The sequence below is a fragment of the Cervus canadensis genome, chromosome 22 (genome assembly GCF_019320065.1).
Source record: "Cervus canadensis isolate Bull #8, Minnesota chromosome 22, ASM1932006v1, whole genome shotgun sequence".
Classification (NCBI taxonomy): domain Eukaryota; kingdom Metazoa; phylum Chordata; class Mammalia; order Artiodactyla; family Cervidae; genus Cervus; species Cervus canadensis.
The window spans coordinates 23454819-23476252 of record NC_057407.1 but is presented as its reverse complement, the minus strand read 5'-3'; the positions used below and the strand labels follow the sequence as shown (position 1 = coordinate 23476252).

The following is a 21434-nucleotide window of genomic DNA, read 5'->3' as shown; positions in this document are numbered from 1 at the left end:
GTTTTCATTCCAATCCCAAAGAAAGGCAATGCCAAAGAATGTTCAAACAACTGCACAATTGCACTCATCTCACATGCTAACAAAGTAATGCTCAAAATTCTCCAAGCCAGGCTTCAACAGTGTGTGAACCATGAACTTCCAGTTGTTCAAGCTGGTTTTAGAAAAGGCAGAGGAACCAGAGATCAAATTGCCAGCATCCGTTGGTTCATTGAAAAGGCTAGAGAATTCCAGAAAAACATCTACTTCTGCTTTGTTGATTACGCCAAAGCCTTTAACTGTGTGAACAGAAACATGAAAGTCGCTCAGTTGTGTCTGACTCTTTGCAACCCCATGGACTATACAATTCATGGAATTCTCCAGGCCAGAATACTGGAGTGGATAGCTGTTCCCTTCTCCAGGGGATCTTCCCAACCCAGGGATCGAACCCATGTCTCCCATATTGTGGGCAGATTCTTTACCAGCTGAGCCAGCACTGTCTAGATCACAAAAACTGTGGAAAATTCTTCAAGAGATTGGAATACCTGACCACCTTACATGTCTCCTGAGGAATCTGTATGCAGATCAAGAAGCAACAGTTAGAACCAGACTTGAAACAACAGACTGGTTCCAAATTGGGAAAGGAGTATGTCAAGGCTGTATATTGTCATCCTGTTTATTTAACCTACATGCAGAGTACATCATGCAAAATGCTGGGGTGGATGAATCTCAAGCTGGAATCAAGATTGCCAGGAGAAACATCAATAATATATCTCAGATACACAGATACCACCCTTATGGCAGGGAGTGAAGAACTAAAGAACTCTTGATGAAAGTGAAAGAGGAGAGGGAAAAAGCTGACTTAAAGCCCAACATTCAAAAAATGAAGATCATGGCATCTGGCCCCATCACCTCATGGCAAATAGATGGGGAAAAAGTGGGAAAAGTGACAGGCTTTATTTTCTTGAGCTCCAAAATCACCGTGGACAGTGACTGCAACCAGAAAATTAGAAGATGCTTGCTCCTTGGTAGAAAAGCTATGACCAACCTAGACAGCATATTTAAAATTAGAGATATTACTTTGCCAACAAAGGTCCATATAGTCAAAACTATGATTTTTCCAGTAGTCATGTATGGCTGTGGGAGTAGGACCATAAAGAAAGCTGACCACCGAAGAATTGATGCTTTTAAACTGTGGTGCTGAAGAAGACTGCTGAGAGTCCCTTGGACAGCAAGGAGATCAAACCAGACAATCCTAAAGGAAATCAGTCCTGAATATTCATTGGAAGGACTGGTGCTGAAACTGAAGCTCCAATACTTTGGCTACCTGATGCAAAGAACTGACTCATTGGAAAAGATCCTGATGCTGGGCAAGATTGAAGGCAGGAGGACAAGGGGTGACAGAGGGTGAGATTGTTGGATGGCATCACCGACTCAATGGACATGAGTTTGAGCAAACTCTGAGATATGGTGAAGGAGGACAGGGAAGCCTGACGTGCTGCAGTCCATGGAGTCACAAAGAGTTGGACATGACTAAGCAACTGAACTAAACTGAACTGAAGCAGACTATAAGAAAGAAGGAGTAAAGCTGTTTAAAAATGAAAAAAGTTTTGAAAGGGTAGCTAAAGCAAGGATGAATGTGAAGAAATACACAGTCAGTGAAATATAACCATGCATATGACATATTTTCTTTTTCAGTAGAAGTGTAGTATGCATATGTGTGTGCTCAGTCATGTCCAACTTTGGGTGTCCAACTCTTTGTGACCCCATTATAGCCCACCAGGCGCCTCTGTCCATGAGATTTCCCAGGCAAAAATATTGGACTGAGTTGTCATTTCTTTCTTTAGGGGATAGTCCCAACCCAGGGATCGAACTTGCATCTCCTGAGTCTCCTTCTGGCAGATTCTTTACCACTGAGTCACTAGGTAGCTTCCAGTTGGAAAAAAAAAAAAAAGCTCCATAAACTGGTGATGGGAGTAGAAGGAGGTTAACAGGGGAGGGAGTGCTTGGTGGCCAGCACTGTTCTCTGTCAAACTGAATTGGGAACCACTCTTCCTAACTGCTGCTGCTAAGTCGCTTCAGTCCTGTCTGACTCTGTACGACCCCATAGACGGCAGCCCACCAGGCTCCCCCGTCCCTGGGATTCTCCAGGCAAGAACATTGGAGTGGGTTGCCATTGCCTTCTCCAATGCATGAAAGTGAAAAGTGAAAGTGAAGTCGCTCAGTCGTGTCCGACTCTTAGCTACCCCCTGTCCAGGTGAGAGTAGTGGAGTGGGTTGCCATTGCCTTCTCTGACTCTTCCTAACTGGTAGGTGGGTTAGTCAGCAGGTGAGAGCGCAGATTTGGATGTTTAGAGATCAGTTCCTCTGTGCTAGCCACTAAGCTAGCACCTCAGTCCATTCATTTCCACAGCACCCCTTTGAAGCAGGCAACTGTGATTATAACTCTCTCTGTAGGATATAGAAGGGATACAGAAAATGCACTCTTACTTTCTATGCTCATAATCCTAAAGTAGGCATTGGAGAAAAGCTTGCTCTGGAAATTTCTACTCTAGAAAGTAATAATCATGATAAGATTCTAATTAAAGCAGGATTTTTCTCGGAGGAGTAATGATACCATGAGAAATAGAGATTACCTCCATCATTCCTGGAGTTCCATGTGTGTGCGTGCATGTGTGTGTGAGACAGAGAGTAAGAGAAAGAAAATGACTTTTGCAAATTAAAGGAAATACTGGCTCTGAAAACTAGCAACAACTTTCAATAATTGTAATCTCATTCATTTAAGAAATATTTATTGAGTGCCTATTAGGTAGCACCAAGGGGATACAGTGAGGATGGTGATCGATTTGCTGTTGCCCTCATGTAGCTTAAAGTCTAACAAATAACACCAAACATCAACAAGACAAAAGGGGTGGAACAAAGTAGGGCAGAAGAAGTTCAGATTTCAGGAGGCATATAGCATCCTGGTACGTCTCCCAACAATCTGAGCATTGTCAAGATTCCATGCCAGCAAGGGTAGCAACTGTCTATGTTGAATGTGGACTTCCAGGAAGTGGTGAAATTGTATGTGCACACACTTCATTGCTTTCTAACTTGGCTTCAGTTTAATAGTGGTTTGGGTCTGAGCACTTCTGAATCATTTGTAGTTACAAAGTTGAAACCCCTGGAGGTCTCATTCTACAGATACTGAAAGGGGCAGAATAAGGACTGAGGCCCAAAGAGTCTCAAACAACTGTTATTGGTATTCACTTGGGGCTCCAAAGCCTGGGTAACAGCTAAAGTATGGTCTTCTGGAATGATAAGTAGGAAAGGAACACCTGATACGTAAATAACTTAGTAAAATTGCCATGAGCTAGTCATGAACTATCTGGGAACATCATAAAGACCAGACTGGGACATTCCATGTAGGCTCAAAAGGAGTTACTTAGAACTGTAGATTTAGCTTTCAAATGAAAAGAAAGGATGTTCTTACAGATCATACTCATCAGGCCAGGTATAAAGGCTGAATGGTCAGAAACAATTAGATGACCATCTTTCTGTCACTAAGCTGCTTTTATTTATGGAGGTAACAAATTTTGCAGGTAAAGTGATTCCTGATTAAATCCCAACTCAGCACATTCTATCTCTGTAATGCTCTATTAGGTCATTTAACTTTTCAGAGTCTAATTCTCATCAATCGAGCCCAGACAGCAGAACTGCTATGGTGGTCGTTTAGTTGCTAAGTCATGTCCAATTCTTTTGCGACCCCATAGACTGTAGCCCACCAGGCTCCTCTCCATGGGAATTCCCAGGTAAGAATACTAAAGTGGGTTGCTATTTCCTTCTCCAGGGGATCTTCCTGATTCAGCAATGGAACCTGAGTCTCCTGCATTGCAGGCAGTCTCCTGCAGTTACCACCGGTGGCTCAGCGGTGAAGAATCTGCCTGCAAGGCAGGAGATGTGGAAAATGCAGGGTCCATCCCTGGGTCAGGAAGATCCTCTGGAGTAGGAAAATGGCAACCCATTCCAGTAAACGTGCCTAGAAAATCCCACAGACAGAAGAGCCTGGCGGGGTCACAGTCTGTGGACTGTCACAAAGAGTTGGACGTGACTGAGCACACACGCACTCATGCTACCCAGTACCGTGGACTAACCTACTCCTGAAACCACTTACTGCTGACTACTCAGGAACAGTTCTTTATATTTCTGCCTCCTTGTATCTGCCTCTCATTTGGGTGTGGGTTTTCCCTTTCTGTGGAAAGAGATGGCTTTGCTTCAGATCTCTTTCCTGCTGTTTTCACTGGTGTTCTACAAAGTCATTTGTGATGTCATCTTTCACATTTCTGTTGACCAGACTATCTCTCCCTAGTGACTCATCTGCATCATCACTCCTCTGAGATTTAATTTTCATGAAGAAGCATCCACAGAAGCCTCCCATTTAATCTACAATAACATTCAATTCCAGTAAAGCCTGAGAGAAGAAAATGGGCTAAAATCTGTCCTTCCCTTAACTCCAGGTGACCTCAACAAGATATTCTTCCTTCAGAGAAGACTTCTGTAGGGGCCCAGTTATTACAGAATACAGTCTCCCCTCCTGCATTCAGGTATGTTTATGTATTCCTATATATAGAACCAACTTCCAAAGTGCATACACATACATTTTCTTTTATAATTTACATTTTATTGGTTGTTTTGAGGCTCAGTACACATACATTTTAATTTGCACATAATTTTTAATGGATGTGCCAAAAATCTAAAACAAAATCATGTTAACTGTGATTCTTTTCTAAACAGTTATTCCAGTCAGTTTCCAGCCAAAAATTTGGTGACAAAGATTCCTTTAAAGGATACCAAGTATAAACTGTTTTATCATTTATTAATTTATATTATTCATTTATATCACATATATTTATGTACATTAATTTGATAATTGCCTTCTTAGAAATATAAAGTCACTTTAGGATTGCTGAAAAAAAAATAGAGGTTTATATTTATTCATTCATTCAATAAATATTTCTTGAGTTCCTACTATGTGCCAGACCCACACTAGATACTGAGAAAAACATCCTGAAATATCCGTGAGATAATTAAGATTATCATGAAATACTCAACAATAGAAAATGGAGTAAGAGAGCCAAAGATATATCATACATAGCAAAGACAGTGGAGGCAATTCTCTTGATGATTTTAGCCACCCCCACCCAAACCAACCCCCCAAAACTTGGCAGCATTTCAGATCATGTATACTCATTATACTCATGTATAATGAGTAAATCATTGATAATTATGATAATTATCAAAACATTGATAAATATGTATAAGTATGAACTTAGACTAAAGCACTGAAACTGAATTTGAACCATATTTCTTACTTACTAGTTAGGGGACCCTTGTCAAATTATTTTTACCTTTTTCAACCTCAATATCCTTATCTGTAAAATGGAATTACTCTTCTGCCTGCCTCATAGAGATGCTGTAAAAATTAAATGTTGTATTAAATGCGCAAGGGGTAGCTCATGGTTCTCAAAGTTGATTATCATCATTATTATTATTCAGACAAAAGATTTTGACTTGAATTATTTAGTTAGCTAGCTCAGTTGTCCTATTCGTTTACTGTGATTTCAAATATCTTCCAAAGATTTTTGTTTTTAAGACTTGTTTATAGATGTAAATTCAGAGGTAAGCTAGTAACACTTAAGAAAGGGTGAATAAACTCCCTGAGGATGACAAATTCAGAAAGCCAGACTCCTGAGCACTTCAGGAAATTTCAAGAGAAACTGTATTTTTAGTCCCTTATCAGCTGTAGAGATGGTTATTTGTATCAGGAGCAATGTTAAAGAACCATAAACAAAGTTCATCCTTGAACGCCAAGTCCTAGAAAGAAAGTGACAAAGAGCACACAGTGAAACCTCTACCCTTACATATAATTGCTATACTGTTAAGTTCTTTATGGGAGGGATTCAAATTGATAAATAGGAAAATTGTTTAATGGGCAGTACTGCAACGTGCTACATTTTTGAGTAATTTAATAGTGGCAGTCCTAGAATATCTTCCATAGGAATCAGCTAAGAATTTGATTTCTTGATGTTTTTCTGTTTCCTGCTAAACTGTCAACAAACCTCAGACACTGTGGTTGTGAGGAATTTTTACTACATAATGAAAAGAAAGATTGTGTATTAGAAGAAATGTCTTTTAGTCAATACCTTGAAGGTTTAAGAAAAAGTTTTAAATACTATTATTGTCAAATCTGATTGTGTGCTTAACAGGTGTTTCTATTTTGCCGTTTTTACATTGTGTGCACCAATCATAAATTCTAGTCAAGGCAACATTGGTGTATTTGGATTAACAACTTCTTTAGGAAATTCTATTCTTGCCAAGTCATTTCTCCCTGTATCAGAAGAAATATTTACATTAATATTTCCAGAGTAGTGAACACTTATAGAATATTGCTTTATATTGCCCCCTTCCCCCTCCCCAACCCCCACCTGTATAGGCAGTCTTTGGTTTTTTCATCCTTCCAAGTAACAGAGAACTCTGGTTCTGGACTTTGGGGCAAATATTCATTTTTTACAGAAATTGTTCAAAACATCCGGGATTAAACACCTCTTTCACACACTCTCTCTCTCACACACACACATAAATACACACCATCCCTCTCTGGCAGAATTTCCGACTTTAAAATATGCATCCCACGTCAGAGGTAGGTATAAAGTGTCAGCTTTGAGCTGTTCCAAGCATCTCTCTGGCAAAAAGCAAGCGGAAGTGGTTGAGAAATGTCTCCAGGCACTGGTGCTTCCCCTTGAGTCAATGAGAGTCCCCTCTCAGTCTCCCTGGCTCCCTATATCTCTAAAACCCGAGGCACATGGGGGCACCGAAATCCCCGCCTCCTCTTGCTGCCCAGAGCAGTTCTTAACCTTTTTTGGGCTGGAGACCTACAGAAAGCAATAGACACGCTCTCGATGGGTCTGAGGTTGGGGCAAGCACAACTGAAAAGCTTTGGGAAACTTTGAGGAGACCATGAATTTGAAACACATCCTGAACTGCCAGATGAGAACCCCAGCTCCACAGCTCTTGACCTCGGCCGGTGAAGCCAAGAGCGGAGCCCCGAAGCCAAACCCCCTCCCTCGTGAGAAACTGGGGGACGAGAAGGTGCCCCTGCGCTGGTCCACTTTCACTTGTGAGAAACCAAAAGGAGATAGGGACAGAAATTCATAGAGAAAGAGAAGAGAGAGAGATGGGGACCGTGTAGAAAGAGAAAAGGGATGGGGGAGATGCGGGAAGTGGTGCACAGTGGGACGGAGAGAAGAGACCGTAAGTGGGAAAGGGGTTACAGAGCGGACTGACAGGGCGAGGGAGAGAAGAGATTCCGAAGGGAGAAAAGAGAGGATACGGGGGAGAGACTGGAGGCGCCAGGAAAGAGGGAGAACGTTCTCCGCTCTGTTCTCTCCAGGGCAGGGAGTCTCAGAAAAGCCCGTCCCGGGGAGATGGCGGACCGCACTCGGCGCCCCTGCGCTCCCGGCGACTCTGCGAGCAGCAAGTACCGCACGGCAGCCGAGGAGCCGAGTGGCAGGAGGCGGTCCCCACTCACTCCGCTTTCTCCTCCCCTCTCCGAGAGGCGGGGACCTGAGTATTTGAGTAGCGCGCCCCCCCTCCGCCCCCCAGCCCCCCATTCAAGAAGCCGCTCCGCTATCCCCGCCAGCACAGGGCGCCCGGCGCGCCTCGGAGCGCACGTTCCGCGCTTTCTCCTGCCGGCTCCCTGTACATTATGCGGCCAAGCAGCCGAGCCCCAGTCCTCCTCCTCCTCCTGCTCCTCCGGCTCCTCCTGCGGCCCGAGCGGCTCAGCTCTCGGCAGGCGGCGGCGTTGCTCAGCCGAGCGCAGACGGGACCCTCGCCGCGAGACCTCAGCGACTCCTAAAGTCAAAAGTTGGCGGCGGGCACCGGGCTCCGCGCGCTCTCCGCAGCCGCAGCCTCGCAGCCAAGGAGGGCAGGAGGGGAGGGGGGTGGGGGCGGCTGGGGAGGGGTGGGGAGCACCATGCAGTTTGTATCCTGGGCCACACTGCTAACGCTCCTGGTGCGAGACCTGGCCGAGATGGGGAGCCCAGATGCCGCGGCGGCCGTGCGCAAGGACAGGCTGCACCCGAGGCAAGGTAACGAGAGTCGGCCACGGGGACCTTTCCGCCCCTGTCGCCACCTCCTTAGCCTCCGTGTCCCACGGCGGACATCCCGCAGCGGAGGCCTCTCTCTCCCCTCTCCTTTTCCTAGAAAGAATTATCTCCCGCTTTGCAGCCTCTCCCTTCTTTAGGTCATTCCCAGGCATTCTCTCAAGAGACACTGTGGAAAGAACTTAGTCGTCCGCCCCCTTCTTTTAGCCTGATCTTTCTCCTTACCCATGCCAGGCCCCAAACTATGGTTGGTTAGTAACTGGGGGCACCACCTAGTCGCATAATTCAGGGTATCTGTCAGGATCTATAATCATGTTATGTATTTTGTCTTGTTCAGTCTCTGACAGCATCTAACACTTTTTGACACATAGTAGGTGTTCAGCAAATATTTGTCCAGTTACTGAAGGTGAAGGGATTGATTTGAATGGGGAGGAAAAAGCTGGAAAATAACTTAGGTGAACCCCCCCCCCACACACACACACTTCATTTTTAAGTTAAAGCTTGCAGAAAACTGTATTATCGGTTCATGTGCCTCTGCTTCTCTCTACAGCGAGATTATTAGAGACCCTGAGCGAATACGACATCGCGTCTCCCGTCCGAGTGAACGCTCTCGGAGAACCCTTTCCCACGAACGTACACTTCAAAAGAAGGCGACGAAGCATTAACTCTGCCTCTGACCCCTGGCCTGGCTTCGCCTCCTCCTCTTCCTCCGCTACCTCCTCCCAGGAGCATTACCGCCTCTCCGCCTTTGGCCAGCAATTTCTGTTTAATCTCACCGCCCATGCTGGATTTATCGCTCCAATGTTCACTGTCACCCTCCTTGGGGCACCCGGGGTGAACCAGACTAAGTTTTATTCCGAGGAGGAAGCGGAACTCAAGCACTGTTTCTACAAAGGCCATGTCAATACCAAGTCAGAGCACACGGCCGTCATCAGCCTCTGCTCGGGAATGGTAAGTGGACGCGCGCCCCCTCCCCGGCCCTGCCCTCTCACCTCCTCGCCCGCTTCTGGAAGACTTAATTGCTCTCTAGCCTAGGACCCTCACTGCGCCGTCTCCGCTCTGGCGCTAAACATGGGCTACAAACTTGTTTGCGTCCTACGCTTTGGGTGGCTACTCCGGCGAGTGTGCTGACACTTGAGAGAAGCTCATCCTCCCCGACACCCCCCTCATCAAGTCCCAGGAGGGGGAGCTCTGAATGTTTCGGAGCTTTCTAGGGTCCAAATTCAGCTCAGCTGTTGAACTGCGTGTTGCCCCACACCAGTAGGTGGCTGGGATGTCGGTTTCCAAACTCGAAGGGACTTGTCCTTCCCTTCTGCAAACTCGGCCGCCCAGAAGTGGAGCAGCTGAGCACAGGGAGAGCCCGACTCCTTATTGGCGCATCTTGAGTCGGGGGTGTGGGCTGAGAATCCCCCGCGTCCGGTGCGGGGAGTTCCTTCTGTGTGTCTTGGAGGGCGGTGCGTAATCTAGAGTCCCCACGTTCTCTCGGGGTCTTTTTTCAGGCGCCAGGAACCCTGAGGCTGAACTGGATTGACAGGGAACAGGTCCGGTCTCAGGAACGGAAGGGTGGGCCCAGGGCTCAGGGGGCGGGGCCTGTTCTGGATGCTCTGCTTCAGCAAGGAAACTAGGAGTGGGGGTGCGTCGCAGTCCGACTCTGCACCCTGCTGGCGGGGTGGCCCCAAGAAGCAGAAATACTGGGGAGGGCTTGGAGAGATTTCCGTTCTCCTGAGATTTCCACTACCCATGGGGTGCCAGAGATTTCGAAAAGGGAGCCTGAGGTGCACATTTCCCTAGAGAGGGAGGGTGAGAGGGCGGGGAAGTCCCCCCCCATGCACTGCAAAATACGCACTTAGCAGGGGACCCAAGCTGGTACCCCTACACGGTGTTTATTTACTCACGCCCCTTTTTCTTTCCCCCTCCCCCCCGCCGCACTTGCTCTCTTGTCTGCCCTACACTTGTCTGCCCTCTCCCTTTTATGGGATTTGAGGGTCCGCTGTAAGGTTTTGGCCCAAGTGAAAGCGGTTCTAGAACTTCCCCGAGCGACGTGCGTTTCTGCCACGCGCTCTGACGCAGAAACTATCTTGGGTCAGGATCTCCCAGCGCACAGGGGCTGTGCGTCCTGCTCCCCAGTGATGCAATTACTTTTCCCCAGAGCACCCATACTCCCAGCCGTTACATTTTCTAAGTGGAAGCTTTGACTACTTACCCAGGGGGCTTGGCTGCCCCCCCCTTCCGCGCGCTGCTGTTAGTGGCTCGCGAGTCCCAAATGCTGATGTCGCATCCATCTCCACTGCTCAACCGAGGGATCGGGTGGGAAGGGAGGCAAGCTTGTAGACTGAGAGGGGGGAGGTTTAGGCTGCTGGGATGCGAGGATGAAGATGAACCCCCTTTAGCCCCCAGCAAAGCTCCCAGAGTCGCGGTGCGTCGTTGAGATTGTTTGGGGGTGGGCGGAGACGGCAGTTTGGCGAAATGGGAGGGGGTGCTGCATGAGTCATCGTTGCCCCGGGACGCCTGGAATCCTTCTGTTCTTGGAAAGGTGGTTTGATCTGGGTGGGTATAAGTCAGGTGCTGGAACCCAGAGCATCCGAGTGTGCCCAGATTCCAAGGCTGTAACCCACAGTTCCCGAACCTTACTGATAGGGCTGCTGTGTGTAAGTCAAGTTTGTAAACAGCCTTTACTCCTCCTCCCTCCCCGCCTCCACACCCTGCTGAGTGGCCCCAGCAGTGGTATAAACGTTTTGCTGCGCAGGACCTTAATTTCTGTTGGCAATTTTAGGTGGTAACTCGCACTTGTAACTGCAGAATAGTAAGTAACTCTCTTAGGGAACTGAGGGCCAGGACTTATTGAAAGATGAACCCCCTAGACCTTGAGTCCATTTGTATTGTGCCTAATTTGCAGCGTGGCTCTTTTTTTGGAGGGGAGGGAGGTGCAGAAGATCTGGCCTGTTATCCGAAAAATATGCGAGGTAGCCTTTTATAGCTGGAATGAATCTAGCTCCAAAATCCTTGCCCCTTGCCTTCCTTTTGGAATTGATCTTTCCTGGAAAGATGCCCCTGTCCCGGTTTGGTGCTTGTCGTATCTTGGCGCTTCTCCTGGCGCTCTCAGGAAATCTTCCTGGGAATCGCTCACTCTTTAGACTGAGCCATGGCAGCCTTCCTCCCTCCCCTCACCCTACTGGTCAGTTATTAGTTTCCCTGAAATCCTTCTCAGATGTGTTTCTCACCTGTTCTGAGCAGCCCTGCTCTACCTCCAGACCTCTTTGCTTCTCTCTTCCTCTCTCATTAGGGCTGATGTCTAAGAAATATTTCTGTCTGGCTTCTTCTTCTGGTCTTTTCTCTTTAATCCCAGGCACACACTGCTTGGGGCTTCCCTGGTGGCTCAGAGGGTAAAGCATCTGCCTACAATGCTGGAGACCTGGGTTCAATCCCTGGGTTGGGGAGATCCCTTGGAGAAGGAAATGGCAACCCACTCCAGTATTCTTGCCTGGAGAATCCCATGGACAGAGGAGCCTGGTGGGCTACAGTCCACGGGGTCGCAAAGAGTCGGACACGACTGAGCGACTTCAGTTCAGTTCAGTTTTACACACTGCTTGTAGATTAATGATGACAAGGTGCAAAATCACATTGCTACCCTGTTCAGTTACTGCACAGACCTCCCCACTGCCTAGTGAATGACTATAAATTCTTCACTCTGGCACTGAAGGCCAATGACAGTGTACCTCCTCACCCCTTTGTGCATCCGTAGTGTCTAGTCTCATCTGTCAAGCTTTGCTTCACAAATCCTGCATTTCAGGCAAACTGTTTTTGCACATTTCATTTCCCTCCCATCTCATAACCTTTGGGCCTTTGGATTTACCAGGTGACCTCAACCAGCTTCACATTCTCAAATCACACCCTTCTTTCAAAGTGTAACTAATGTATTTTGTTCCCCAGGAAACCTCTTCCTGGTCCTTCAGACTGCTTCCATCTCTCTCCACTTTCACAGACATATACCTTCTCTCCCTCCTTGATGTTTAGTGTACTCTCCCTTGTATTATGGTTCTTGCAACACATGTTCTATCCCCTTTGCCTGGGAAGCAGGGTCAGCATCAATTCATTTCTCTCCCGCAGTGGAACCTTTTGTGTATTGTAAGTACTTAGAGCCTGTATTTGAATAAATGGTCACCTTAGCCAAGAAAGGGTTACTCTTCATTCAAACAACTGTGTTGTGAATCAGCCACAAAATTAATTTGACCTCATTTATATTCCTTTTACTGAACTCTTATGTGTCTTGTACTATAATAAGTACTTTATGTATGCAATATTTCATCTGAATCCTTACAACAGCCCAATCCTTGAAAGAACCTATTTTGCAGTTGTCACTGAATCTTTGAGAGATGGGGACTTGCTTGTGGTTTTACAGGTAGCAAGTGACAGAGCTGGGGTTCCCATCCATTCCTTCTGACCATACTCTTAACCATGGGCCAGAGACTGAATCTGTGTTCCTAAAGAGAATTTCAAAGTTTTATTTTTCTTTTTTAAAGGCACTAGACTAGAGTCAGGGTACCTGAGTCCCAGATTTACAAGGAGAACTGTTCCACTGCATCTGTATCACTGAAGGGGACAAGTCAGTTCCTGCCTCTGGACCTCAGTTTCTCCTTTTAATAATCAAAGATGCCAGACTTTCACCAGATGGGCTCCCAGATTCTTTCTCAGTATTTGTGGCCCATCTCTAGCAGCTTTCACATGTTGTAGTTGGTTTCTTGCTCTGTGCTCAGAGAGCACCAGAGTTGTGTTTTGAAAATAGGCAGTGGTGCCTGGGTAAAAGCAAACTTGTTAAATCATTTCTTCTCTGGAAGCCAATTACTCTCTTATTCTGACACCAGACTGTGTCAGAGCTATCTTCTCTTTAAGTCAGGGGCTGATGAACTACATGGGGAGTTTTTTTTTTTGTTGTTAAATACAAAGATTAGATCTTACTATTAGAAATACAAAAATCTAAAAAAAAAAAAAAAGAAAGAAAGAAATACCAAATCTGCATACATAGGGTGATTTCTCAAATCTAAATTTATTTTTCAACTTCCCAGGGAATTTTGACACTTAGCTGGGTTTGGGAACCCCAGTGCTTAGCCAAGTACTTTAAAACTTGGTCATGCCTAAGAATTCTAAAATGTCAGTTCTTGGGCCCTACCTACCCCCCAGATATTTCAATTCAGTAGATTAGAATTTGGGTGGAATATCAGCACTTGAGTGCCGATACTGCCACTGATGTTCAAGAGCAGTCATTTCCTGGGTCCAGGGGAAAGTCAAAGGCCTGTGCCTTTTCCCTCACATTGAGGGAAAAGGAACCACAAAGGAGGAGAGAAGAGCTTGGTTTTCTCCTTGAAATACTGCCCACTGGCCTGGCCTGGGGTCTTTTTATCGCTCTTGTAAGGTTTCCTTTGGGTGGCTCAACCTTGCAGCTTCATTTATAATTTGCAGAACTTGTGGGTATATGGGAAGGGGAGTAGAAAGAGTTACTGTGAAACTCTTAGAGTGATTGGCAAACACAAATTATATCCTGGTGGTTAGAGGCTGGCTCACTCTGCAACACCAAAAGCCACTTCTGTTCCAAGCCCTGACAAGGTATCACTTTGCTAAGCAGTTTACACCTATTATCTCATTTAATCTGCACAGTGACAGTAAATATTTTTATCCCTCATTGATAAACAAGGAAGGTGAAGCTCAGGGTAGTTAAGGAACTTACCCAAGGTGGGCGAGCAAGTGGTGGCACTGAGGTTGGAGCCCTGGGCAGCCTGACTGGAGAGTCTTACCCAGGTCAGGCCCTGTGAGCGGGGAGAGGGCTGATGGAGGCCCCTCACTGTCCCTGGCAGCACCGCCGTGAGTGCCTCTGGTCAACATGTGCTTCCTGATTTTCAAGTCAGGATAAGACTTTCTTGAGGGGGCTTTTCTCTTTGGAATTGATACTTGTTCCTGTTTCCAAGCTCTCCTAACACACAGAAACCCTCTTTCAGCAGCCTGGAGGAGTGACTATAATTATAGCTTAAGCACCGAGGAGATATTTCTTAGAGACTGATTTGGATAGCAGGTTCTGTAGAGTCCAATCAAAGGTTAAGGTATTGATACGACAGAGAGTGAAAAAAGAAAAATAAGAAAAACTACTTCTCCAAGTACACCAGTAAGATTTTCAGCTCAAGGAGCCCTCATGGGAAAGGAGTTGGGTAAGATGGCACCACTTACTTGGCATTGCTCCACTGTCTTTTTCCTCCCAGTGGCTAAGTTATATTAAATCAACTTCTCATCTCTCTCTATTTGCAGCTGGGCACATTTCGGTCCCATGATGGGGATTATTTTATTGAACCACTACTGTCCATTGATGAACAAGAAGATGAAGAGGCACAGAACAAACCCCACATTATCTACAGGCACAGCGGCCCCCACAGAGAGCCGGCAGCAGGACGGCATGCATGTGACACCTCAGGTATTTGCATCTTGCTTAAATGGGAGATCCTAGCTGTGTGAGCTGGGTTACCTGCCAGGCCTCAAAGATGTAGCTGTTTCACAGGCTACAGAGCACTCCCATTTACTTTGTCTTTGCTATTCAGTCTTCAAGCCAGGTAGGTGTATTCCCATTGTACAGGTGTGGAAACTAAAGAGGTTTAGTCACTTGTCCAGTGTTGCACAGTTAATAAGGGACAAATCCAGGAGGTGAACTCATATAGCAGTGACTCCAAGCCCACTCTGGGCAGAGCCACCTCTTGCTGAAGTTGCTAATTTTTAGGATTAAGCTTTAGTGATGTCTTGAGGCTATTGTTATTGTATTCATTAGGACTTCTAGGTGTACAAGTATGAAAAAGTCTTAGAAATGGAAGGCATAAAAACTTCTATACGTTTATTGGAATTTTTTTCAATCAGCTTCAGTGTAACTACTGTTCTGTGACTTCAGGAAGCACAGGATGGAGCTGTGGGTGTCAGTTGAGTGCATGTATACCTGCCACAGATTTTCTTCCATCCTGCCCAGATTCTTGGAGGTTTGGTGCTAACACGGCTTGGCCATTGTCGGTTGTTTCCCCTGGGCACACTGGAAAGCTAATGCTTGTGTGTGCTTCTCTGTCTCCAGTCTTCAAGCACCCTTTCACTGTCTCTGAAGCCTGCTTATTTCTCTCTGATGGTCCTGTTTCTTTGGAAACCATCTATCTGTTTGGCCCTAAGTTTTAGGATGTTTGTTAAAATACCGTCTTTTTTTATTGTTTCTAAAGTTTTATCCCTCCCCTCCATTCTTTATTTTTTAAAGTCTCTTCCTCAAATTAAGTGATTTCTCAGGGTGTTTCTGGTTTCTCCAAATAAGACCAAAATTCAAGAGCAAGAAGGTCTTCCTAAAATGATCACTTGTTTCATCCTGTATCTATATCAGGTTCTTCCACTGTGACAGAGTACAATGTCCTCTTCTCCAGGAATTATTAGTTCTAAAGTGAAACCTTCAATAAAAGATGACGCTGGCTTGTAATGTGCTATAGCCAAGTTGTAGGGTGTGTCATCTGGCTTTATCCTACTCAGTCCTGTGTTCTTAACCACCAGGGCTAATTGGAACATAACTGAAATATTCTGTCTAGCCTCTCTACAGAGCCAAGGGGTAGAGATGGGAGTCAGAAGTCAGAAACAGACGTTAGGGTGCCAAGACTGCCAGCCATCTGCAAGTGGAATGGCAAGACATTTATCACATCTTTGTGGCCCTCCTAATAAGAATGTAGACCTTAACTTCTGACTTCCTAAATCTGAACTAGGAAGTGCCTATTTTATGCATATGTGTAAAGAAAGGAAATATCTCTCTTCCACTTCCATCTTATGTACATTCAAAAGATATATAACATTTTCATTGATCAATTTGTTGAACATTGGCACTTTCTGACACTCTTCTCCCTAAAGTGAAAGCAAACTGTTTTTTAAAAACTGCCTTTTATTATTTATTATGGTCTTATTTTTTACTGACATTGGACAAAGCACTTTACCTACACGACTTCACTTAATCATCACCACAGCAACCCTATGAGACAGACACCAGTCACCCCTCCATTGTGCCTGTTAAAGGAGCTGAGGCTTTCAGAGATGAAACAGCTTGCCTAAGATCTCACAACTAGTCCTTGATGACAACCCATGATTTCCTGTCTTATCTTGCAGCCTTTGCTGTGTGCAGCTGTGATGTGTATGAGTGTGTACATTCGGGTGTGTGTTTGTGTGTGAAAGAGAGAGAGAGGAGTCTTTCTTAATACTATCATTCCAAAAATTCTCTGGGTTCATTTTCTTAAATTAATTACCAAAATAAATAGACATTTGGTTTTCTGGACCAGAGGAGAAGTCATTGTAAGTTCAGTTAAAGACACAAAAGAGAGGGAATCTGCAAAGGTAAGAAAAGAGGACAGCAAAAGATGCCTTTGCTGTCTTTACCATTTTTTTGGAAAAAAAATTTTTTTTTTCAAAACCACTTATTTGTGTTCTAATTATCAGTATTGAGGCCTCTGAGCCATCTTCCAAATCACCAGTGCCAACTTTTAGTTTTCTATCTGATTTTTTGCTTGCTGGTGACCAATCTGGCAGACCCTTCCCTCACCCTGTGTGATGATTCAGAAGGCCGGCAGTTTTGATTGGCTCTTTCAAAGGTTGCTGTTGGACTATGCCCACTCTGGTTTTTCTCTCCCAGCTGCTTCAGCTCCCCTTCTTTGAGTTCAGATACAGGAAGCTCAGAGCAATTGGAGAGAACTTTGGAACATGGCACATTTCACCAGCAGCCATTAACAGCATGGACCAGCAGATCAGAAACCTCCAAAATCCAGGGAGCTTTGGCACAGGGAGTAAAAGTAGGTAGGAGTGGGAGAAGTCCTTCTGGCTAGGGATTATCTGGCCAATGCAAATATCAGTTCGTTCAGCTTCAGAGATATCCCCCCAAAAGCACTGGTTGGTAATCAGAGGTAAACTTTAAAAGTGCCCTGGGAGCCTCATGCAGATTCTTTAAACAAACTCCCCTTGCAGGGAAGTGAGATGGAGCAAGAATCAGTGGGGTTTAAAAAGCATTCCAAGTGACTTAGAAGTTCAGTTCTATGTGAGAGTTCCCACTAAAGTGGGTTTTTGGGCAGTAAGCACTGTCCATAGCTGGCAGTGTCTTTGCATCTCCATCACTGCCTTCTGTCTTCACTTCTCATAAAGTGATGATTCAAGTTAGAAGAAACTAGCTGTAGGTCAACATGCTAACTCTACCCAGATGTGCAAACTGGAGGCCTGGGATGTTAAGTGACTTGTTTACAGGAGTGATACTTAAATATTCAACAAGAAACCTTCAGAATTTAAGATGGCCCAGGCCTGGAAGCAGGCACCTGGCAGCCCTCTGCTGAGCTAGGTGTAACCCTTCAGTTGCTGGATTATGAGAGTCTTCCTGGGGGCAGGGCACTGTGGCTGTGGCACTGCTTCCTACAGACGGAATAGAGGTCTTGCTCATTTCTGATGGTTAATGTATGTTGAGTTTTCAAAAAGGATTCTGAGATAAGTTCTATTAAAAAGACATGTAGAAGGAGTCTTCTGGAGTAAAAATGTTATGGAATTAGAAAGGAGTCTACAACATAATTTATTCATTAATGTGTGCATTTATTCATTCAGCCATGAGCTATTTATTGAGTAACTCCTCTATGCCATGAGGATTAAACCATCTTTTTAGTTAGATATGTGACCTGAAGCGCATTTAGAACATAAAGTAAGAGTAACATGTCCCTTCCAAGAGGGTAGGTAGGACTAAATGAGTATGAACTAATGAAAACTCCAGGGACAGATGGTAGACAATCACTGAATGGGAGATTTTTTTTTTTTTAATGATCATAAAAATAGAAATTAAGATACCGTAGCTAGGTGTGATGACTCAAAAAATTTAGTATTTAGACTCAAAATACCAAAACTCAAAGTTAATCATATCCCTGAGGTTAAGCTTAGAGCTTCTTGGTCACCTGATCATAAAAGGCCAATAAGAGCCTTGCCCCATGGTGCCCCTGCCAGTGAGTGGCAGGTGTAAGAGCCCTTTCTTTGTGTTTATCTCTACCTAATGCAGCATTTTCGAAGAAGGCAATGGCACCCCACTCCGGTACTCTTGCCTGGAAAGTCCCATGGACAGAGGAGCCTGGTAGGCTGCAGTCCATGGGGTCGCGAAGAGTCGGACACGACTGAGCGACTTCACTGTCACTTTTCACTTTCATGCACTGGAGAAGGCAATGGCAGCCCACTCCGGTATTCTTGCCTGGAGAATCCCAGGGATGGGAGCCTGGTGGGCTGCCGTCTATGGGGTCACACAGAGTTGGACACAACTGAAGTGACTTAGCAGCAGCAGCAATGCAGCATTTTGAAATTTTATTTCTTGCTACTTTCTCTTAGCTCAGTGTCTGTGTCTCTGTTTTCCCATCGTTGGTTGTGTCTGCCTGTGTGCCCGTTGGCCACTTGAGTGTCTATGCATTGGTTTGTGGTTTCCATCCTGTTTGTGGGTTCCTCAGGATTCAGAAGGAGAAGGCAATGGCACCCCACTCCAGTACTCTTGCCTGGAAAATCCCATGGATGGAGGAACCTGGTAGGCCGCAGTCCATGGGGTCGCTAAGAGCTGGACACGACTGAGCGACTTCACTTTCACTTTTCACTTTCATGCATTGGAGAAGGAAATGGCAAACGACTCCAGTGTTCTTGCCTGGAGAATCCCAGAGACAGGGGAGCCTGGTGGGCTCCAGTCTGTGGGTCGCACAGAGTTGGACACAACTGAAGCGACTTAGCAGCAGCAACAGCAGCAGCAGGATTCAGGATGGGTTGTGGGGTAGCTTCTCTTCCTTATGGCAGGCCCTTGTGACTGGTCTCCCTTGCCACTGGCTCCTCAGTAGAGGTCTTTGAGGTGACTGTCTGCTCACCCTAAACGCCAGAGGGGCTGAGTGGTAGACTCATGGGAGCTGTGTGGGAGAGTTTGTTGCTTTTTAAAAGCCCCTTCCTGCTGATCCTTTGCATTGCATTTCTAGATGACACCCCAAGTTCTGTTTCGCAGACACTTGCTATTTGCCTCTGGATTTTATGCAAGAGGATTTAGTTGTTTCTGTCAGTGAAAGAGATGAATTTCCCAATAGGTGAATGAGAGGAAGGCAGGAGAAAAGATGAACAGCAGGTTGTTCTGTTTCAGTTCAGTTCAGTTCAGTCGCTCAGTCATGTCTCTTTGCGACCCCATGAATTGCAGCACTCCAGGCCTCCCTGTCCATCACCAACTCCCGGAGTCTACTCAAACTCATGTCCATTGAGTCAGTGATGCCATCCAGCCATCTCATCCTCTGTCGTCCCCTTCTCCTCCTGCCCCCAATCCCTCCCAGCATCAGGGTCTTTTCCATTGAGTGAACTCTTCGCATGAGGTGGCCAAAGTACTGGAGTTTTAGCTTCAGCATCAATCCTTCCAGTGCACACCCAGGACTGTTTTCCTGGACCTAAAAGACAGTGACTGTCTGTAACTAAAATGCCTCTCTCACCCTCCCATCTCAGCAAGGCTAGCTGTTTTGCTTTCCCTTAAGGCATTTAAGAGTTGTACACTCACTGACCCATCAACGCCGCTTCTAAGGAAGTAATTGTGGACATTTGTGTAAACAGGTTTATATACTGTGTCTGGTGGTGTTTATTATAGCAAGTGACTGGAAACAACCTAAGTGCCTTTGGTTGAAGGATAGATCAATAATTGGTGAAGTCTGCATTTGGTGGATTCCTATGCAGCCATTAAAAGTGATGGCTTGAATTTAGGTTAACAAACCCAGAAATAGGTATACTAAGTGTGCACACAAGTGATGAAGTAATATGAGGGTATGATCTCATTTTTTAAAATAATGACAGAGTGTGTGGGAGAGCATGCATGTATAAAGGAAAAGATCTGAAGCAGTAGGCACACAAATATTAAAAGGGACTATTTCTTGTTGGTAGGAACATAGGCAATCTTTATGTTTTTAGCTTATATTCTTATATTTTTGTCATGATTCTATAATAGGTTCATAATCAAAAAATGCAGTTGAAAATAAAAGGGGGAGTAGCGTGTAATTATTTTGTAATCCCAAGACACTTGTCACCAGGGACAAATAGCCAAGTCAAAACCGCACGTTTTTGTCTTTGGGATGAGATAATCTCAACACCCAGGTAGATGCAATTCTTGCCTTGTGGCTACTTCTTTGGGACACCAGGGCTGGTCAAAGCTGAGGCTCCATTCCCACCTAGTTAAACTGCCTTGTCCTTGCTGTACTAACTAACTGTGGGATTATAATGGGATTACCCTGGCTTAGTCTTAGGTGCCGGGACCTCTGCCTGTCACCCTTGTTAGAGTGTACTGTCACTTCTTGGTTGGGCTCCCAAGGATGTGATTGTAAAGCCTGGAAAATACAGGATGCCTATGGAATCGCTGTGATACACACTTTCCATATATTGTCATATGTAATTCATTCATCAATACTGTGGGGTCAATATCATTAGCCTATTTTACGGTTGAGTAAATTACATCTCAGTGAGGTTGAGCCTCTTGTCTAAAGTCACACAGCTGGTAGGAAGTTGGCCTGACACTTGAATCCAGATCTGATTCCAGTTTGCTCTGCTCTGAGCAGAACTTCATTGAAAACACAAATGGAAGCTGCCATCTAAAAAAAATCCTTTTTTCACTCAAGTTTTCAGGGCATCCCCTTTGACTTCTATATCATCTCATCTTTAAATAATACTAACAAAAAATAAATAAATAAATAATACTAACAGTGGCTAATGTTTGTTGAGTGCTTACTGCATGGCAGACACTGTTACAAGTGTTTCCCATGGATTATATTTAATCTTTACCTCAATTTTCATTTTTGCAGATAGGAAAACAGAGACATAGAAAATGTCCTTAAGGGTTATAGTGCTCCTAAACATACCGATTTCCACAACCCTTTTGTCCTGGTCTGGCTAAAGTAGTTTTTTGGCCTGTCCCTTTGTTGATTGGATTGCATTTGTGTATGAATTATTTTTGCTGAAACTTTTTTTTTTTTTTTTTGCTGGAACAGTTTTTTAAAATGCATTCCTAGGATCTGATTTGTTATGGAGGAGAATTGCCTGCTGCCTGGAATTCCCACTAAGGTTCTGATGACTCACGAAGCCTGTGTCTCCAATTTGCTTCTGTTGGAGTATATACTTGTTACACATTAACCTCGTGTATCCCATTAATAATTTAGCATAGATTAGCTGATTAGATTAGCTGCCCTGAGAGCTGGGCCCAAATGGAGTGAGAGACAGACGTAAGGAACAGACCTCAGAAGGGGTCTTCGAGTAAACAATTCTG

The 21434-nt window shown here is 45.2% G+C and overlaps 1 protein-coding gene across 2 annotated transcripts in view; it reads left to right on the top strand.

Annotated features, from left to right (window-relative positions):
- The first annotated feature begins 7659 nt into the window (after positions 1-7659).
- ADAMTS9 (ADAM metallopeptidase with thrombospondin type 1 motif 9) overlaps positions 7660-21434 on the top strand; it is a 164275-nt gene continuing 150500 nt past the window's right edge. For both annotated transcript variants that reach the window (XM_043442385.1, XM_043442384.1), the window contains exons 1-3: positions 7660-8101; positions 8667-9067; positions 14411-14573. In XM_043442385.1, coding sequence (XP_043298320.1) covers positions 7987-8101; positions 8667-9067; positions 14411-14573 — 679 coding nt within the window. In that variant the 5' untranslated portion in view covers positions 7660-7986. The remainder of the gene's footprint in view (positions 8102-8666; positions 9068-14410; positions 14574-21434) is intronic.